Source organism: Melospiza melodia, chromosome 2, assembly GCF_035770615.1.
Source record: "Melospiza melodia melodia isolate bMelMel2 chromosome 2, bMelMel2.pri, whole genome shotgun sequence".
Classification (NCBI taxonomy): domain Eukaryota; kingdom Metazoa; phylum Chordata; class Aves; order Passeriformes; family Passerellidae; genus Melospiza; species Melospiza melodia.
Genome location: NC_086195.1, coordinates 113,661,119 through 113,682,725, shown reverse-complemented (window position 1 = coordinate 113,682,725; position 21,607 = coordinate 113,661,119). Strand labels below are relative to the sequence as shown.

At 36.2% G+C, this 21,607-nt stretch overlaps 1 protein-coding gene across 3 annotated transcripts in view; it reads left to right on the top strand.

Moving 5' to 3' along the window:
* Positions 1–21,607, top strand: part of NALCN (sodium leak channel, non-selective) — a 224,550-nt gene that overhangs the window by 34,481 nt on the left and 168,462 nt on the right. For all 3 annotated transcript variants that reach the window (XM_063149615.1, XM_063149612.1, XM_063149614.1), the window contains exon 7: positions 16,831–16,985. In XM_063149615.1, the coding sequence (XP_063005685.1) occupies positions 16,831–16,985 (155 nt within the window). The remainder of the gene's footprint in view (positions 1–16,830; positions 16,986–21,607) is intronic.

Here is a 21,607-nt window from a genome sequence, read left to right as displayed (position 1 = left end):
CTTACACCTATTTGTTCCTGTTTTAAATTTTGAGGAATGCAGTGCAGAAGCTCAGGTTGGAGTTAGGGTGTGCCTTCTTCATGTAGATCAGGACTGACCTTCCTGGAGTTAGCTCCAGAAATTTATAATTCCCACCATGGGCTAGAAAAATAGAGAAAGAAATAAAAGTTCTGGTGCAAAAAGAGGACAATATGGACAGATATTGGTCCAAAATATAGTTAGAAAGAAGGGGACATGTCACTTCTGAATCCGGGAAAGTTTACTAGCTGGGATGTGATAGAGCACAAAAGTATTAAAATTGCCTTGCCAAATTTTTCTTTTGTTTTGAGGTTCAGTTTCTCAATTTTACAATGAGGGTTAAACATTCCTCTCAGAGGTTGAGTCTGTGTCTCTGTTTCAGGTGGCTCAGTTCCAGGCAATGGAGAGTGGCCAGAGTTGGCTGTACTTGTCCTTAAATAACTTCTGTCTTTAATGATACACAGCTGTAAATTTTCATTATTTTTTCAACCAGATCCTGGGCTCCCAAGTCAAGATTAGAAAAATGAAAACCATCCAATTAGTGACCACCTCTGAGAGCTTTAATTTTAGGTGATTTGCCTCTTGTTATGCAGAACTCCATGGCAAACAGGAAGGGTAAAATCTTATTTTTGTGGTCAAGACTTCATCTATTTCTGACATTTTAGAAATCACTTTTAAGTCTACTGCCTTATGAATTATTATGGGAGAGTCAAGTTTCATTTTTAAATGGTGTCTTAAAATCTTCCTGTTCTTTTTTATTTGAAAGGACATGGTGTCTTCTTCATACACTTATTGCCTCTTTGACTGCAGCAAGTTCTTTTATCTTTCCATCCTTCTCAATGCCCACACTGCCTGACCTCCTGTCTCTCCACCTCCTGAGTCATTTTCTGATGTTAGCTATGACAAACAAAAATACTGAAGTGAGCTAACCACAATCTGAGTTTTCATTCTGCCTGAGAAATCAGCAAAATCTGACTTGCTTACAAAGGCTGAAAAGTTTATTGTTGTCATTTGATAAGTCCTTTTTTTCCTGTATTCTTACAGTTGTCTTCCCTATAAGGAATATTGTCTTCTTCTTATACAATTTTATTACTCTATTTCCTATTTAAGATAAGTGATTATGACTTGTCTTTTTTCTACTATGTTGTAAAAATTTTTTCTTGATGATATCTTCAACCACTATCTTTTCCTGTCAAGAATTGGTATATTATGTAGATTTCCATAGTATCGATATTCTTTAGTTGCTTAAAAGATGGTGTGTTTGAAATATAAAATCCAATTATCTTGATAAATCTATATGTTTTAAACAGTTTGACAGGGTTGTTTTTTTTTTTTTTGTGTTTTTTTTTTGTTATAACTGAGATTAATTTCAGAGATATACAATATAAGGTGAAAATAGTTGTGTTCCCAGATCTACTGCAATTTACTCTTCATAACCTCCAGTATACAAAAGGTACTTTCACACAGTACAGCAGAAAGAAACTTTTTCTGTATCAGTTCTGTAGCTACTTACTGCTTTCTTTATTTTTGCTCCCAAGATACATTTGACTATGCAAGAATAATTCCAAAGCACATGATCAGTTTATATGTATTCCACAACAGTAAATTTTCCTTTTGTAAATCTCAGTCTGCACTGGAGCTAAGGGAAAGGAAGTCTCATCAAAGGAGAAAAAGCTAATATGGCTAACTGCCATAAATTGTAATAAATTGTAGTACTCACCTATTTTCCCAAAGTCATTCTTTAAGGTGCCTCTTTTTAACACTTTTGATAAGGTATAGGCTGAATATTTCTGTAGGCCTGTCTGCCTGTTACCATGGAGGTCAATTTAAAATCCTTCTTTGCAAAGTTTCTTGTTTAAAACAGGAGATCCCCAGGAAAACAGATAAGAAAAGTAATTACTGAGTAATGGAAAGATCTAAGAGGCTTCTGGTCATCTTTCCATCTGTCTATGGATAAGCCACGAAAATGTCAGAAAACATCTTCAAAGACTGAAGCTGAAAGTTCACCACAATATCTATTAGATATAGAGGAAATAAATACAATTAAAAAGAACAAAAAGAATTTGAGATTCTGTCTTACAACAGCAGTGGGAAAGTAAGAATGAGTAATTAGGTTTCTGAGAAAGGGAAGAAATCAAAGCCCAAGCTCAAAAAATCAGTGTAATGGGACTTCTTTAACAGAGCACATTAATTTATTGATTTTAGTGGACAACCAGATCTGCTTTATTATTGTCTTTGGGACTTATTCACAATCTCTCTTACTGGTAGCATGTCTAGGATAAATTCCTCAGGGACATGAGAAATGGAAAAAATTTACTTTTCCCGGCCTGATGTTGTTTAAACCCCAACCAAAACCAATTAAAATACAGCATCAGTCAAAAAGAGAAGTAATTCAGTTTACTTCATGTCAGAGGAATGGATGAGAGTGCTGATGTGGGAGCAGTATTGGTGCCCAGGAGAAAGAGCCTTCAGGAGTTGGGCTCTTGTCACTTTCACGGGGCATGTGATTTCTAAGCAGAAATCCTGTTTTTTATTAGAATTGTGATACGGATATTTACCCAAAGTAATTACACTGTTAATTAATTTAACACATATTTTACACTGTTTTTGTTTTTCCAGCTCAGTTTTAAACAAAAATATGACTTTTTAGTGATGGTCTAGGATAGAATGATGAGAACCCAATTATTTCACCTCCTGGTGGCTCAGTAATGACATGTACTTGTTTGTATTAAGATTTGGAGCAGTTTAAGTTTACCCAATTCTCTGTCTCAGTGCAGACATCAAAGTTGATTGAATTTCTTCTCAGCTGGTCAATTTTTATGAGATTTTTTTAAGAATAAGTTTTTTTGAGTAAACTAGAGTGGATTTTTTACATTATTTGGAAATTGGCTCAGTATAAATACAAGAATTTGAATAACATAATCTCCTCTTTGCTGTAGGGAAAGTTTTATATTGAGCCACAAGATTTTTACCTGATAATCACTGTACAGAAATAATGTCTGGTGGGTACTGAGCTTTCCATGGAAACCAGCAGGAGACCAGGATTCCAGAAGTCAGAATTTCCTCCAGTGTATCACAAAATTGAGCGAAAGACCAGACATTCCCAGAAAAATGGAATCCCAAGAGTGATCTCCACTGAATCTGCCTGATGAGTGATTGGGTAGTGTTTGATTTCTTAAACATGAAGGAAGCTAGGAAGATTCTCTTATTTTATATTGGAAGAGGAATCCAGACAACTAATAGAGAAGGCTGTGGATGCCCTGACATTCACAGATGATATAGCAGTACATCCAATTTAACCTGGAAATGCTGTGCAAAAGAATCACTTCTAGATGTGCAAACATTTGTAAAGAATGCTGAGAGAGAATTTTGAAAGAGATCTGTTTCCATTTTGTTTCAGATCTCTTTTCATGAGTAATCTGTGTAATACACTATTTTGAAAACCAGAGGACTGTTTTCAGTTTTGTATTGTTGCCTGGAAGCTGAATGTGATGCCTAAATTCTATTCCTCTCCCTTGGATTAATGCAATTCAGTAAGGCCTAGGAAATGCTGGAATTTTCATCCATCCCAAGATATTTGTGAGCACACTGAAGCCATCATCTCAGCTATTTTATTAGTTCTGAGAACTTGTGGAGAGTGAGTGGGAAGCAGGAAAACAGTAGAAGTCTATAAAAGGAGGAAGGAGACAGGACAAGAGAAGCCAGGGAATTATATCTGGGATACTTAGGCTTAACTTCTTTCCCTGAAAGAATTCTGTGGTAAACAAAACTTTTGTAAGCAGTTGGAACAAAACAAGGAAATGAGTAGAAGCTAATAAGGATTTCTAAAGGATGAACCATGTCAAACAAATATAACTGCCTATGGCAGTATAACAGCCATGTCAATTGAATGTCATATTTCTTTAGTTTAGAAAGGCTTTGTAGCAGTCTTACAGGACATTTTTGTAAGCTGGAAGGAGAAACATGGTTGAGGTGAAAATAATCATAGAATAGGTCCAAAACTGCTTAAAAAACATGCTCAGTGAGATGCTATTAATATCAGAACAGAAAGAACAGGGATCCTCATAAGTCTGCCATGTGCTTTGTGGAGTTTCATTAATATCCTGCATGGTGGTACACTTATTGCACTGAGGATGATGTGAGGTTGGGAAGGACTGCCCGTGTTTCGAAAGACAAGATTAGAATGACAACAGTATTGAAACATTGAAGAAATGCTCTGAAAAGTTGGATGAAAGGCAGCAGGGACAACATACTGCACTTAGGAAAAACCAGCTGTACAAATACAGCATAGTGAGTCATGTGGAAAAGGTAGTTCTGCATAAAGTGATTTAGAAGCATAATGGAGGAATGGAGATCAACAGTACTGTGTGCATGTAAAAATGTAAAATTGTAGTATCTTACAACATACGGGCATCGTCTGGAGAGAGTCTAAAGGAAAAAATATATATAGAGAGAGTTCAGAATTGATAAAGAGTGTTGAGCAGTTTTTTGACTTTAAAGAGTAGTAGACATCACAGGTTTTGTGTGGATAAGCACTTTTGCACAAAATATGGGAATATTCTGTGCAAAAGGGAATATGGTCACTCTTTCTGTAATACACTGGAATAAGAAGTGCATGTACAAAATTTCAGGATGAAAATTTCATGTTAGACAGGACATTAAGAAAAAAGTTTGCAGTGGTAGGTATAAAGTTGCACCTATTTCTTAGACAGGCTCCCAGTTTCACTCCTGAGGATCTTTAAAACAGCCTGTGGGAACTTCTCTTGGGAAAAGTAGAAATAGACTGGGGCAGTAAACTATATTTAATGTCCTGTAGAGTGTTCGTATCCAACCTTATTTTTCTGCGATTTTATGTAGTCCTTCTTGACATAACAAAGGGTCCAGAACATCCGAAGAACAATTTGCCTTTGCTACATCCCTTTTAAAGGGAGGCACATTGGAAGTGAGGAGGATTGGATGCAGAGCTATTGTACATTAGGACAGAAGTGAGAGAGTGGCTTCCTGCAGTTTTTATTGTTTTATCTCCCTTTGTGTACCAGCTAAGGTGAGAGCTTATTCATGAATGTTCCAACTTCATTTTTCATCCTACCCCACATGGAAAGTCCAAACCTCCCACCAAAACATGCTTTTTACTATCAGAGGTGCTATCAATAACTTTTTTGTTCTAGTTACATAAAATAAATTTGTACTCACTCTTCACATTTGTCTCTTATCACTGGCTTATGTAGTTTGGCCCTCACTCCCCTGCCACTCTCTCATATAAGATACAAGAGTTTTTAATAAATTTCAAGAAAATCCCCCCAAATCTGATGTCACTCCTTAGTGTGGAAGACCTGCCTTTATACTCAGTGAACTACGCTCTTTGTACTTGGCACAAATGCATACCACATTCACTTTTTTTCCAGTGCCTAAAATACTTGCCACCCTTTTGTCCCTGTTGTAGCAGGCTGTGCTGGGTTCACTGATGTGTGATTTGACCAGTTTTCTTCACAAATTCCTACATCACTGCCACCTTCTTCCTTTCAGCTCCTTGTCTTCATCTCCAGTTTGCCTCAAATGAAGGCTTAGTGTCCTCATGCCTTCTCCTTCTTAGGGGCACCTGCCAAGGCAGCAGGAGCAAGAGTCATTACCTGGTACAGTTTAGCCTTTTGTGCTGTCCGACTCTTTTCTTAATTGTCATGTCCATTGCCCAGTAGCAGTATTAAAACTACAATCCAAACCAACTTATTGTACACCTTCTACCTGGCAAGTTAATGAGAAGGGCTTTTCAGCTGCTATTTGAGGACAAAGCTTTGGTTCCAATCTGTCAATGTCTCATTCAGTTTTTCTTTAGAGCTGGAGGTAGCCTGAAGGCTTGAAGGCTAGACCAATTTGAGATTTTACATTTGGGTCTCTTGGAAACCCAGCAATATTTTAGATCCCTGAAAAAGTTATTTGACCTTACTGTAGGTCTGCAGCTGTGTATTTTAATACTTCTCCCTGCAATGCCCTGACAGAGAAGCCCTTTCACAGCAATCCAATTTTGGCAGTAAGTCTTCCTGCCTACTTTGAGTACCAGTCATGCTATCAACTGGAGATACCAAGCTGCTTTCTCCCAGGTAAAGTGAGAGCTTTGGTGGATGGGCCTTGTCAGATGGCCAGTCACCAAATGCTAATTTCCTTTTTGAACTAGCTGGATGATGTTGAAATTTTTCTCTTAGGTGCTCAGTGGTAGCAGCCCCTTTTTCTGGGTTAAGTCACATCTCCTGCCATTTCAGATGTTTGTGACTGGTGTGTGTAAATGCATTTGATGAAGGCATCCTGTGTATGGTCTTCACACTTTGCAACATGACCTTTAGGAAGGAATTAGTTTTGCATGTAGTTCAGATTTGGATTCAGGGCAGTATTTTCTTATCATCCTGAAGATCACCCTGTCTGGTGCCTAAGGAAAAAGTCTAGTGAGATAAAACTGCATGTTGCAGTGGTCCAAAGAAAGAGTCAGGAAAACTTTCCCCACTCATTGGATGCAGCTAACTCTGCTTTGTGGGTGAGGCATCCAAAAGTGCAAGTAAACTTTGATGGAAGTAATTCCCAGATGAACTTCAATCTTGAGATTTTCAAATCCTACAGTGCAGATTATTTGCCTTGTGTTTTCCTTATAGTGGTTAGACAGCAACTTAGAAGATATTTTTCTATATTTCATCCAGAGAATTCCAGTATATAACATTAAGATTTTTTGGAGTGGTCCTGAGCTTCAAAATCACCAAATACTTTAAAATAACTTGGATACAGTCTTCAGCTTAGATTGTTATACAAATTTCAGTTCACAATGTTGCAATTTAAAAGACAAGAGAGGTGGGTTTTAGTCTTTCTTCTAAATACTATAAATTAATGCTGTTTTAGATTATAACAGCACTATATGTATGAGATCAATTCAACTTATAAATAAGTCTAATTTAATATACCTCAGTGACATGCAGATTCATGCAAGCTAGCTGGATTTGATTTTAACTCTTCCTGTTTATGTCCTGTATATTAAGCACTTAGAGTGACAGCTTCCTTCATTGTGTAAATGCCATTAATTCATGTTATTTTGATTCTTCTGAAATAAGTTTTGCATTGGCATACATATCATGCAATTGCCATTTGAATTCAGCTGTGTCAGGACTGACTGTTGCAGCCACAAAAATGGGGTGTCATAGAGTTGTTATGTCATGTGGAATTTGATGAAATCTCAAACTAGTACTGTTTGTGCATGTTACTTTATAAAAAATGCATACTGGAACTTCTGATATTTTCTTTTTTGACCTTTTTTTCTAGTACTTGTATGTATATTTCAGCACTTTCCATAGGATATATTTCTTCTTTTACTCATTTTTCTGTGGTGAACTTCAGTGACTTAGTTGCTTTGAAGGGTAATGGCTGAGTAAGTTGAATTTAATTTCCTCTAATGCCAGTAACAAGTTGATCAAACCAATGGTTTGTCAAATTTGTTGAGTACCTGCAGCCATCCTGTTTTCATTTGGGCATTCTTATTTGGTTCTTTTCGTGACACTATTGTCTTTGTGTAACATCAGTGATCTGCCATGGGAACAGAATCATCTGACTTTGATGTTAGCACCTGTGCTAGGAATCTAAATACCCTGAATTTCCTCTCTAGCTGTCAGAGAGAGAAGGGTGCCTCAGGTGTGGAGGAACCCACTGACCTTGAACCTCTGGAGTTGTATTTCCCTCTCTCTGTCTTCATTGCCTAAAATGAGGTAGGGTAAGTCAGGACATCAGAGCTGCAGTCTTTACTTGTGCAGCTCCTTCTAGGGGTTCAGCAAAGAGGTGTTGGATCTTTGAACTTTTGCACCCTGAAGTGTGAGATAAGGTTAGTGATTTAATCTGAATCTGTTCAAAATTCCTGTGCAGTGAGTGGCAATAGAAGCAACATCAAAGGTACATTTTTAGATGCTAACTTAGGTCACATGTGAAATGAAAAAATACTACAATCAAAATCAAACCCAACTTTACTCAGTGTTGCTGCCTCACATAATAGGCAGTCTGATGTGATGGTGCCTTATTACTGAATATGGGCAGGAAAAGAAAGTGCATAAGTTTTCTTAATTTATTGAATAAACATGTAAGTAATTTTTGTCTTCTAAAATGGGAAAAAACTAAGATTATCCAAGTTTCATCCACAGACTCCAATTGGCAAAAATCCCCCTCCAACACTGGAGCCTGAAAGTGAACAGATAAATAGTGAATAAAAGATCTAAACTCAATTGCAAGATATTAAAAAAGTAATGTACATTGGGGAAAACTACTGAAAGAAAATACGTACGCAGTAGTAAGATATTACAGTATCTATATATTGATTTTAAAATTAAAAGTAACTATTGTATCATCTAGTCAGGCTTCAATTTTTTCCCTTCTATGACACCATATAGCTTGTGTTTGACTCCAGTGCATCTCCTAGGTGTGTATCTATTCTTGACTGGTTTGCAGAAGAACAGCATAAGCAAGGGAAATTTTTTGTTTCTTACAAAAACTATTTCACTGTTAAGAAGTGTTCCTAATTCATCATTTTAATTTGTCTGGTTTCTACTGTTAGCTTTCTATTCTTGTTATAATTTTTTATGCCAGATTACACAGAACCTTAATTCCTAGTATTTTCTCTGTGTGAATCCACTTAGAACAATTGAAGCACCTTTCAATATGTTTTTCAATAAAATAACATTATTCAGCTCTTTAGATCTTTTTCTGCAAACCATCTTCTTCAATGTTATCATTTTCTTTTTTTCTATTACTTCTTCAGTTTTTAAAATATTAAACTGTGATCAAAAATCTGTATGTAATACTAATCATGATTTGTATAAGTTTCATGTGCAGAGGAACATTAATTCATTATTGCTTATGTGTGTACAGTCTGGAGAAGCAGTTTTTTCTTGCCATGATGTTATTGGGACTAATATGAGAGGATGCCTTGTTATATCCTCTCATCTCAAATTTTGTGTGGCACCTATATTCTATAACATAATATTTCCATCCTCTTATCCCTTTTAATGCATAGGCCACAGGCCAGTGATCATGCCATTATAACCTTGCATTTGGCTGTATTAAAGCATATTTTAGGTTATTTGATCAAGCTAACCAAGTAATTCTGATAACTTGTCATAATGCATTGTTCTTATTGTTATTTATGTTTCTGTTCTTATTCTTATTTTTGTATGTTTTTCCCTCATTGATTCTGGTAGATAATTTTGATAATTTCACTGGGAAGTGTTTTTGACATGTCAGTTAATCAGTTTTCAGCCCATTTAGCTGGTACTTTATTGATATTATATAGTGCCAACTTTTTAATCAGTCTGAATTAATTAATTAATTAATTAATTAATATGTTACTGAATTAATTGCTTTACAAAGTCCAAGATAGGCAATTTCATTTGACAAATCTGTAATCTTACAAAAATCATGTTGCTGTGATGAGTATTATTTTCTCTAAATCCATTCTGGCTGCCACTTACTACATTAATGTTCTTTACTCTTTACCAACTAGACTTTTTATCAGCTTGCTCTTTCTTTTGTCTTGCTTGATGTTAGGCTAAGCACTTGAGCTGCTTGTTCTTTAAAAATTAATGGCACATTAGCATTCTTCCGGAATTTCCCTGCTATTTCAAGATTTATCAAAAATTAATGGAAGAGATGCCCTCGGTTATTTGGGCTTGTTGATTTGAATATAATTATCCCTAGCAGATGCTGTCTGGTATTCTCTTCAGTTACTAATTCTTGATTAGTAGAGTCTGTGTTTGCCAAGCTAAAATGTAAAATATGGAACGTTGCCAAAGCTTAAGCTTTGTGTTTATGCTGTTTGTAAATCCATGAGTCCTTAAGCATGCCCTATCTTATCTTTCAATATGATAAAAGTAATGAATAGATATAAGACAAAATTTGTTACCAGAAAGAGTTGAAGGCTTTATAGTTATAATTACAGATATAATTATGAGAAACATTAAATATGGATGAAAACTTTGCACTTACAGTTTAAAAGATAACACAGATTTTGTTGTTGGATTAAAAACAGGAAACTGGCTCTGAAAGTATGGTACATGAAACCTTAGATTTAAATTTGACCAAAAGTAAAATATTTAAAAATTACCCTTGGGAATACTCAGGAATATTAAGATTATAAAACATCAGAGGAAGAATTGTGCCTAAGCAAATCTGCAGTCCTTAAACCAGAGAGGTACTCTCTGACATTTCTTTCATTTTCACCCATGATTTTGGATGACAGTCCTAGATTCTCTCAAACCTGTAATGGCTCCAGCAGCAGCATGGTTCTAAGTTGCCATCTCTTTCTGCACAAATTAGAAGGTGTATCAGTAGAACTCAATTGCAGTATGGAGCCATTTCCCTGAAGCTAACAATCATATGTGTGTCTCACTACAGGGACAAGACTGAGTGCAAAGTTGAAAAAATTATGCCCAATCATAAAGACTTACTACTGCAAATTTTAGAGATATCAATATCCGTGATTTATTTGTTAATTTTGTCCTTGTTAAGCTGAGATCATAATGGGGTAATAATTATGAAAATAGTAAACAGAAGACTTTGTGATAGAAACAAAGCTGTTACAATCATTATAGCACAATATTGTTTCTATTCTAACAATTGTGCAGAAGCAGCTCTTATTATTGTTAGGCCTGTAAAAAGAGCACTAGTGTAAGGAAGTAGTCTAGGAGCTATCTCTTAACAGCAGTTGTATGTGCAGAGTTTCCCACTCTGGGAAACTCTACAGAAGGAAAAGAAGGAGGAGAAAAATACTTGATTGGATGAGCATATATAAAAGGAGAAATCAAAAGAAATTTGCCAAGGTGCTTAGATTGTCTTCACGGTCACTATGCAACAAATAAACTTTAACCTTTCTCGATTTTACTTTTTGCAAGGAATCGGGTAAAAAGCAAGCAATTTTCCATCTAGGCTTCCTGTCTTTCAACTTCCCAAAGTTTCTGAAAACAAATGTAACTTGGAATACTAAATAAAAATGCAAATATTTTTTACTACCTAATGGTATCATCAGGTGCATAGCAATTGCCATGAATTATCTGAGCCTTTAAGAGGATAAGGTCTAATTAGAAAAGTAGTTTAAAACTTCCTTTCTGCACAATGTTTCTGTATAATATTGTCATAAGAATCTTAACCACAGATTTTCTCATTTCTATTTGTATAAAATTACAGCAATTAATTATAGTAATGCCATGAGTATTTTTTTCTTTTTATCTCTGTAAATTCTCTTCCTTAAGGAAAGTCTTCTGGTTGGAGAACAAGATTATATGCTCTATAACTGGCTGAAGGTGCAGGGGGAAAACAAACTAAGTCTAAGGACTTGGCTGATCATAGAAATTGCCTTTTTTTTTTTAGCTTGGAGGGTTTTTAACTTGATGCAGTTACCCGTGGGCAGGCATTTGTGTTACTGATATATTCAAGATGCTCAAGTAGGACACAGGGCTCTCAGAGACCTGGGACCTCCTAGATCAGCATCTAAATACTGAGGGCTACCATGAGGCATCCCCAAGGCAGCAGTAAGGAAAGTGTGAGGAAAATAAAATTGAGTTACAAGTTTTGGCTATTTACATTGACTCAGTTGTGGGAGGGAGCTTTAAATCTAGAGTGTGAAGTGTTGGTGATTAAACAACTTATCAACTTATTCTGCTTTTGGTGTGACAATCTGTTCTTTTTTATGATTCATTGAATTAGAAATATATTTGTAAAAAAGAAGTTTTTATTTGCTACCCTAGTAATTAGCATTTTCTATATCAGATTTGTGACCTGAGAGGTTCCACTACTATTAATACACATCTACACATATTTTGCTTTTGTATTCTGTTGGTTCAAAAAAAGCACCAAAACGTTGTTAAAAACAGAATGCTTATGACACAGCTGACCTTACTTTCACAGAATGAATTCAGCTTTTAATTTACATCTCATTTCATAAAATACTGATATAAGATGAAATTTAAAGCTTTACAAAATAGGTTTGTGGACTATAATAATTAGGTTGAATAGTGCAGGGAAGTTGTTTTGTGGTAGTAGATGACCCTGATTTTCAGAATAAATGCAAATTATTAGATATCATTGACCTATATATGTAAGAGAGCTGTGTATTAATATTCATCAGATAACTTGTCTAAAGTCAATGTAGAAATACAGTATTACTTCATCAGAAAGCATTTACTGAGAGATCCTAGCTCAGCATTCATTTAATTTGAGCTTCAGGAAAAGCTTATTTATTTATTGCTAGAGTCTCGCTAGCTTGGTGCTTTTCCCTTGTGTTCTGGCAATATGGCAAAGCAGAAGCATCTCTTCTGAAAATACAGGATTGGATTATTTTTTTCAAAATTGCATATTCAGTTAGATGTCTAGCAAAAGAAAAAAACTATAATTCTTGATATCTAAAGGAAAAATTTTTATCAGTCATCTGATCTAAGCTTATTTTGATATTAGTACTTTCTATACAGCAATGTACATTTTTGTTTAGGTTTTATCACTTTCTGAATTTATTGCTTGACATTAAATCACAGTTATTGAGAGTAACCTTTAAAGTCTTCAGAACTGCATAATCATTCTCTGTTCTCAAAGGTTTTTGTTCTCCTTCATCATATGCTTGGTGTGATTTTGATGTAGCTGGGTTCATAGGGTCCCCCAGGTCACTAATGGAAATGGATAGCACAGAGCACAGTGCCAATTCCTCTGAGCCCTGGTTAATGTATTGCTCCCTCTTTGGAAGCTGCACCATTGCTACTTATTTGCATCATGATTGGCCAGCCATTTTTATGTCTGATATGGTATTTTTAACATGCAGTAGCTCTTCAGTCAGCAGCTGGGCAGTCTGGTTTTGTGCAGGGACAGACACAGGGTTCCTTTTAACAAATACAGAATACCTTTCAGCTCCAGTTAAGTAAGTTTTACTTATTAACTTCTTTACCTAATCAACCATTTCAAATTATTCTTTATACCTTATCAATAAATCAATAAGTAGACTACTTAGGTTTTGTTTTGAGCTTTGAGCTTTTTTTTTTTTTTTTTATTTTCTGGATCTAGAAACTGCACAAGAAGCTTTCTGGTGTTATCCTAGAAAATTAATAGAATACCAGAATAAAAACAAAATCCCTGTTTTCCCTCTCATCTCTATTTTCATTAGAGAAAGTCAGGCTAGCAGAAAACAGGAAGCTAGAATCTTCCACAGTAATTTGTCTCTTAGGGTGTGAAAACCGCTCTTTGAAGAACTGCTCTAGTAAGGAGAAGGTGCTGAAAGAGGGAATGTTCTCACATGAGCACATGGTGGTTGAAAGACCAGTTTTGTAACAGATGCCATGGAAAACAGGCACTGTACTCCCAAGAGATATCAATTCATGTCCTTCCTGTGGTATACATATGTATGTAATCATAACATTCTTCAGGCACTTAAACATGTCAGAGTAACAGTCCTGTGTCTTTTGCAACAATCTTGCTATTGAAGCATGCCTATCAAGTGAAGTGGAGTCAATTATCTCCTTCCTCATCCTTGGTTTTCCTGTGGAGAACTGATTTCTCAGCTTGCCTGTTGGGTTGATGCTGCACTCCACAGACTCTGCACAGAAATATTGTGGGACTATTGGGACAAATTATTTCTTGTTCATAAATTTATCTAGGCAATTTATCCTGTTCAGCAAGACATTTAAGAACATTGCCTAATTGAACTTTTGAGATGCTTAAAACTAGTTATGGGCTTAATCAGTATCTCAGTACTTAATTGATACTGAGTATGGCCAATGGGGAATAAAATTTAAATCATCTTATATTGAAAACACCTGGTGATATTCTAGTCACTTCTAGATATCTAATGTTCTCTAGTCCATGTGTACCAGTCTATGCTTATTTATTGTCATGAGGCAGAACACAACTTGCCAAGGGACAGTGAGCCAAAAAGGCCTGTATCTGTACAGTTACTATAAGCAGAGAGACTTCATTTTTAGCCTAAATCATACTCAGTGCACAGAGACAACTTTTTTTTTCCTTTAAGAGGAGGAAAAACAAAAAAAATTATCTAAGTTTAAATGAAGCACTTAAGTGAATGCTTTGCATTGCAGTGATTGAGAGCCAGCAATGCTTTTAATAATATGCCCTCATGCTGCTGCCCTTTTGGAATTTGAGGGATTTTCTAATGCAAGCCATAATGTGTAATTAATTGGCTACCAGTAGCTGAGGTTCTGAATCTGCCTGTGCCAATGAATAATTTTAATTTCTAAAAATATATGTAAAATATTGTTTTATGTTAATCCCATATATGATAATGGCTTTTGGATAGCAGTATCATAAATCTAACATAAAGCATGAAACTGGGTATGAGTTAACATCTAATGTAAAGAAATTAGAGTGAACAGATTAATTTTGAAATACTTGAATGACATGTGCTGAGCATGTTTATAAACCTGGAACAAATACACATATGCTTGTGGATCTGTCTGTCTTTTTAGTTATGCACACTGCTACATTTCAGGGTGTTCTTTAAAACTCCATCTGGAATTGTACATGTCTGTGTGTGCAGCCATGCAGATATATATGTCTCTCTGGTATCATAAAGAAATGGCTACAGGATAGATACCACAGTTATTATTTATCTGCATTTATAATTGCCTAGGAAAAAATTTTGTAGGATGTTTTGTTTTCGCACTGACAGGTTTCAAATAATGTAATGCTATTCCATGCAGTGCATAAAAGCAATAAAAAAAACATAATTAAAGCTTCTGTTCACCCAGTTTAGTTGTTAAAATACTTCTGTGAGTTAGATTAAAGGAAAAGGACTTTCAGAAGAACAAGAAGATAGTAATTATATTAAAGGGCAGGCTGAAAAGTTCCACCTTTTCTGTGGACAAGCGAGATAATTTGAAATTTTGTATTTTAAGACACTGGTCGATGCGTCTGGATAACAGAGTGAATACAACAGCATTTTTTTCATAACTTTCAGCAATTCATTTTGGATGTTTTTATATCAAAAGTTTGTGATGTGACCAGGAAGTCAAAATTAACCTGAAAAAGAATGGAAAATGCTATTGACTTTTTTTTTTCCTCAGACCAGAACTCATTGTGATTAGCTTTTCATGTCTGATTTGAAATTGCCCTAGAACTGAACCAAAAATCAGGATTTTTCATTTGCTAGATGAGAGAGTACAAGTAGGGAGAAAAACAGTTGCTGCTTAGCTGTGTGCTCATTCAGCAGAGTTGGAGCCTTATTTGGACCTTTCTTCTCTTGAGTTTGCCCAGCAGCCCCATAGCACAACTAACATAAATCCCTATTTCTCTGCTGCGTTGCTTTGCAGATCCTAGCAGGGACCTGCTCAGGGTGGAGGAGGTGGTTTCCTAAGGTTACCTCTTAACTAAACTAAACTTCTGGGAAAACGGGGTGATCAGTCTGTGGCAAAGGATTGTGTATTGTGATGATTAACTAGGCACTGTAAGAGATTAGGGGGAATCAACTGCCTAAGCTTCTCCTTCCCAAAGTTTGGGAGTATTTCGATAACCCATATTTATATATTTATAACCCATAGGCATATATTTAATAGCACAGAGAGCAACAACCTTGTCCTCCTTATCATTTTAGTTTCTGTGGCCCTTAGTGCTGGGACTAGCTAAATTCCTGTTGTGCTCCAGTGTGACAAAGCTTCCAGCAGCTCAACCACGGCTGCTAGAGAAACTGGGAAAACAAGTGGTGCTCAGCCTCTGACTGTAGGGGCTCAGAATATAAGAAAATAAAGATAGTGTAGAAAGTAATCTTACCCCTAAGGAGTTGCAGCTGGGCCAATTATCTAAGATTGGGAACAGGCCTGGCTTTAACAGGCCACAGCTGTAACCAATGAGAAGAAGAGTGCTATAAAAGAGTGGGGTGGCTGGTTGAGAAGAGAACTGGAGTTGGTTGGTTACTTGGTGAAGAAGAAAAAGGCAGTGCTTGGAGGAGCTGTCCATGAGAAACACCAAGGTATGAAACTTTTGTGATAAGGAGACAACAGTATAGAACCCTGTAATAAGATGGCAACAGTAAAAATGGCCAACACTGTGGCATTGTGTTGGGGTACTGGCCCTTGTCTCATGATCTTTCTATTTTAAAATACAGTCACTTATATAAATTACCTTGACCCAATTCAAACCAGTTCAGATTTTTTCGTCTCTTATACCAAATCATTGGACTGACCTAAAAGTAAGTCAGAGATCTGTTTCAGTCACAGCAGTGCCTAGATACTAATTGCACTCGACATGTAGTGGTTTTGCTTCTTTCCTGTGACCCTTCATCTGTGATGGGAACCTGTACTGAGCAAGTTACAAAAAGCTGAATACATACTCTGGTGACTGACAAGTCATCCACAAGGATCCTTCTAAGGAGTGTCAAAGCAAGCACAGGTAATGCCATTGTAAGTCAAAGTCATAGTACTGACTCCAGTTCAACACACTCTCAAGATCTGCAAAGGAGCTTGAAATATTGTCTTCAAATTGCATTAAAAAACAGATGGAGCTAGCTGCTGAATGTTAACTCTTCCATTTCTTGGAGAGTCTCCATTTTTATGGGGTCTCTAGGCATTAGTGTGAAATTTCTGCTGGTAGTATTTGTACTGTCATTACATAAGGATGAAGTTTTAGGAGTGTGTTAGCTTGCCCTTTGCAATAACTGCTTAATTAATGAAAACAGTGTAAACCAAAGAACATCAGATAGTAAAAATAACAGCTGATGAACTTTTCCCTTTAGTCCTCTCACTTTCAAATATTTAGTTTTGCTATGAACTGAGTTTATGTAACAACTTAATTTTGTATTTTTCACAGAAATGTAACCTGGAATAATTTAGCTATCCCAGACACCCACTGTTCCAGAGAGCTAGAAGAAGGTTACCAGTGCCCACCTGGATTTAAATGCATGGACCTTGAAGATCTGGGACTTAGCAGGCAAGAGCTGGGCTACAGTGGCTTTAATGAGATAGGTCTGTTCTACTGGTAAAATCCATTTCAGTATCCATTTAAAACTGTTTTTGAAATGAATGGAACAGATAGTTCATGTCTGTGATGAAAAGACATCAAGTGCAATCAGTATTCTACTCAAGTAGAGCACATGCCAGAAAGAGAAGTTGTGCTGTTTGCTTTGCAGTTATGGTATATTTTTGCATTGCCTGGGATCCCAGGATTTAAATACTTTTAAAACATGTCTTTATAAGGAGGCAACTGTTGATTATCACCAGTATGCAAATGCAATGACTAATTTCTGTTTTTGTATTTGATCCATTTTAGAGCATAAAATCCCTTCTGTTTGTCTAATTTTAGTAGTAATTCCTGTGGAAAAAAAATCAGAATTACTTTGATAATTATCTTGTTACTAAGGAGAAGCTGGGACAAAAAATGATATCCTGTATCTGTGGCAATCTTAATCCGAACTGTGTAAGTCAGAACATCAGCCAGAAAAATGATTGAGAGTCAGGCAGATTTTGCAATACAGGTCCAATTTGTGTTCTGTGCAAAACACTGCAGTTACCAGGAAAATACAATCTCTGACAGCTGCAATATGTTGTGCCATCCCCATGAGAAAATGAGTGTAGAACACAAAAGCAGGAAAGGTGGCAAGGTGGCAAGAGCATGGGCAGCTGTGGTGAGATCCACATCCAAATGGAAAATATGCAGTTAGTCTGTCAAAATATTGTGGTTATTTCACATTTATTGAGCAGACAAAGGTCCAACAGAAGCCTGCAGCTGTAAATTTTCATTTCAGGACAGGTAGGAAAGTACCTTCAAATGACAGAGCGTACCCACAGGCTGAATTCTTTCTGATGCATTGCTTTGACTCTGATAAGGATTTTTTTGTGGTCTTTTCTTTTTTTTCATTTTTCTGGCTTGAGCTCCAAACTGTTATCCTGGCCTCAGCTGAATTGGAAGGTAATGAAAAGGTTTAATGACTGAAATCCAAAAAGATTTTTGAGTATTGAAAGCCTTTGTAGCTGAAATATGCTTCAGTTGGTTCCTGAATATTCAGGTTTCTCGATATACACAATGAGCCACAGAGTTTCAAGCAAGTCTCAGAGTCCTGCTACAAATACTCTGGGATACCAAATAATTAGTGAACAAAACCTGCCATTTTCACTCTCTTTTCACTTGTGAGAAAGGGACAAAAACCTGATTTCAGCCAAGCTACCTTCTGTTCCCTCTGCAAGTCAGAAGTGTACCATTTGTTCCAGTACTGTTAAGTAGATAACACCATAGATAGTACCAAATCTCCTGGAATTTTTTTCTTCTGTTGATCTCAAAGGATAATCCTGTTTTATCTCTCAGTCAGCCTTCAGATTTACTGTCATGCCTGGATGAACATAGGCTGAGTTCACGCCAGAACCTAAAACCACCCACACTCAAGTTCTGTAGTTCCAGGTAGTTTGGGAGGAGAGCATGAGGATAGGGATATTGCCAGAATAATTAGGCCTCAGATTGAATTCACTCTTCTTATCGTGGTATGAGAAAAGTATTTTTTGGCATTGAAGGGTGTTGTTCCAGCTGCCCACCAGGGAAAACTAGTTGCAGTGTCTTAGAAAAGCTTCAGTGGGTAGAAGAGTTGAACGAGAGTGCTTAATAAAGGACACCAGCTTGTTTTTAATGATGGGGGCAGGTTGGTAAAGACAGGCGAAATAGTTTGTCCATGGATGCCTTCAAAACAAGCTAAAAAAACAGGGCTGAAACTCTGGTCTCCTGAGACGCAGTGTTATGTCTTATCAATATTTATTTCTGAGTATTTGCATTTTAAAGGTCAGAGATTGCTAATAGACCTAGGAGACCTATAATTGATGAGTTGTTTTTGTCTGGAAATAGGGAACCAGGTTATAACACTCCTCAGAACAGTAGCCAGAAGTTAAATTGAATATCAATTGAAGGCTGATAACTAAATTTTAAAATGCTGGATAAGACTTAACTTTGCCAAAAAGTGTTAAATAATCTTCCTCAAATTAGGATTGTTATGAACAGGATTATAACCTGCAAATTCATCAATATTTTATAAATATCCATTTTGTGATGCATCTTTTTGTGTGCGGGTAAGTAATTAAATAAATATTTTCTCTGTAATTATACTACTTTTTTGGTACATTCATTGGTATTTCATTTGCAGATATTATGATACAGCCTGTCCTGTTGGATCCTCAAATCTATCATTACAAAAATCACAAGAGTGTAGCAGTTTGGCAGCAACTGTATAATTAGTAACTCTTAATTTGTGGCATATAAGTACAAGCTATGAATATTTGAATTTGATAATTTCTGTTTTTTTTCTTCTCTTGAAAGTAAAAAGGAGGGATTTTTACTATTTTATTACTGGGTGAAGACCAAACTGTCCTTATCAGATAAAAGTTATCAGAGTTTTTAATATTGTGAATATGCCAATTAGGTAGCTTCGTACTTGGAAAATACCTTGATTTTGGCCATGCCCTGGTCCCATTTTTATAAGTGGCTTTGACTTTAAATGATGAAGGTTGGAAAGATGATAGTGTAAGTCTTGGTACTTATTTAAATAAATAAAATATGTTTATTTCCAAGTTTTCTATTTTGAATTTTGAGGTGTTCAATTTATCTGTTTCATGTACGTTTCCATGCAAGTACATACGTATTGTTTAAGGAAGAACATAGTTATAGACTACTGATAAATGTGAAGTTATCTTGTCAGAGTAATTTAGCCCATCTCCTTCTGATGAGAAGAAGACTTCACAGTCCTTCCAGGTAATTTATTGTCTTGTTTCATTGTCTGTCCTCTTAGGAAGATTTTCATAAAGTATAACCTGAATCTTTCTTCTTTATGGAATTTAAGATCATAATTTCCCACCTTATTCACTACTGGCATAGACAAAACCTTAAAAAAAAGCTTGTCTGCATCTTTCATTATGCCTTCCATATGGCTCAAAATGCTTCAGCCTTTTACTAAAAGACTTATATTTTGTACCTTAAATTGTTCTTACTCTGCTTCTCTAGACCTACTCTGGATGATCCACCACCTAGCTGAAATGCAGTACTGTCAGAATACCCCAGCAGAGCCATTATTTTATGTGGTTTTAAACTCTGCTACAATTTCTACATATCAGTGACATGTTTTCCTTTTTCATGTTTTTCTAATTTATTACAGCCCTTGTGTCCTGCTGAAAGACCTGCCATCACTGTTTCCCATCCTTTATTTGTGTATTTAATTTTTTTTAAATGTAAACCCTGGCATTTGTCTCTGTTAAGTAGTGTACTTACTTTTGTTTTTCTAGACTATTTCTTCAATTTTCAAGATCTTCTGGAGTTTTAATTCTTTCCTCCTCATTGCTTCCACCGCCTTTTAGTTTACTTTTATCTTCAAATTACATGAGTATAATTTATTTTCAAACAACTTGCTCAAGAGTGAAAAAACAAATAAAACCAGACCAAGATTAGACTCAGGAATTTTGTTTGACAATCTTCTTTTCTGACAGTTGAATAGTTGCTGGTAAGGACACCTAACCATTTGGTTTTGCACCCATCACAGAGTAGTGTCACTTAGCCATATTCCTGTGTGTTGTCACGGTGAGACAATGTTAAAAGCCTTTTAAAATGTGTAGTGTTTCCTTTCTCTTTACAAAACTTGCCTCTACATTGGTACAGCAATGATACAGGAAGGTTTGTGCCTTAGGTTCTCAAGTGCCTGCACCCTTTAATGTACATTAATAACATGAAACTTACACAAGATGCTTGTGAGGATCATTTTTCCAACATGGGCCACATCAGCATATATCTACAGCTAATGCCTCTGTCTTTCATTGTACATATTGCTAGATTGCATGTAGAATTAAATAAACACCAATTAGTATTGCAAACTTTGCAATGTAATCTCTAAGGGTGAGTTACTAAAATCCAGGAAAGTTCTGTCTGGCAGTACCTCTGGAAAAGTTACAAGCAAAAGTCACAGAGGTCTATCTCATAACTGTTCATGAAACTGAAGAATTAATGAAATATGAACCAATTAGCAAAGCTCCCAGTACCTCAAATTCTTTGTTTGGGAAGTTCTGAAATGGGAGGAAGGAATAGTAAGGAAAGAATGATACTACTCTAGAGTGAGCTGGTTTCAGCTTCATCAGGTTCCACCTGATGGGAGGCTACAGGAAGTTCCTGCTTTCCCATAGTAAATTGCTCATGAACTCAGTAGAAATCCAAGTAGTCTTTCCAACGGTTAGACACAGAACTTGGCTTCTTAAGTAGGTGTTGTTCTCACACAGTGTGAGCCTTAATATAAAATTGAATCTTTTATTCTTCAGGATGCCTGAAAGATTTTTTGAATGCTACCTGTTGGGCTGAGTGGAAGTAAGAGAAAGGATATGCATGAAAGGCTTGGCTGGCTGTGTGGATGTGGGTAGCAAAATTACTTGCTATTGTCTCTACCTGTATGGTATTGACAAGCTCTTCTCTTTCTCAGACTTCTTAGCTGGTTTTGATTTGGGCTTCTGTAGAAGGGTTGATGTTTTCTTCATGTTAGGGCAGCCTTGTCTCCCACCGAGAGCATCAGGTACATTCACAGCTAGCCTGTTTCTTTGTTCTGATTTTATTCTCTTCTTCTCTGTTTTTTCCT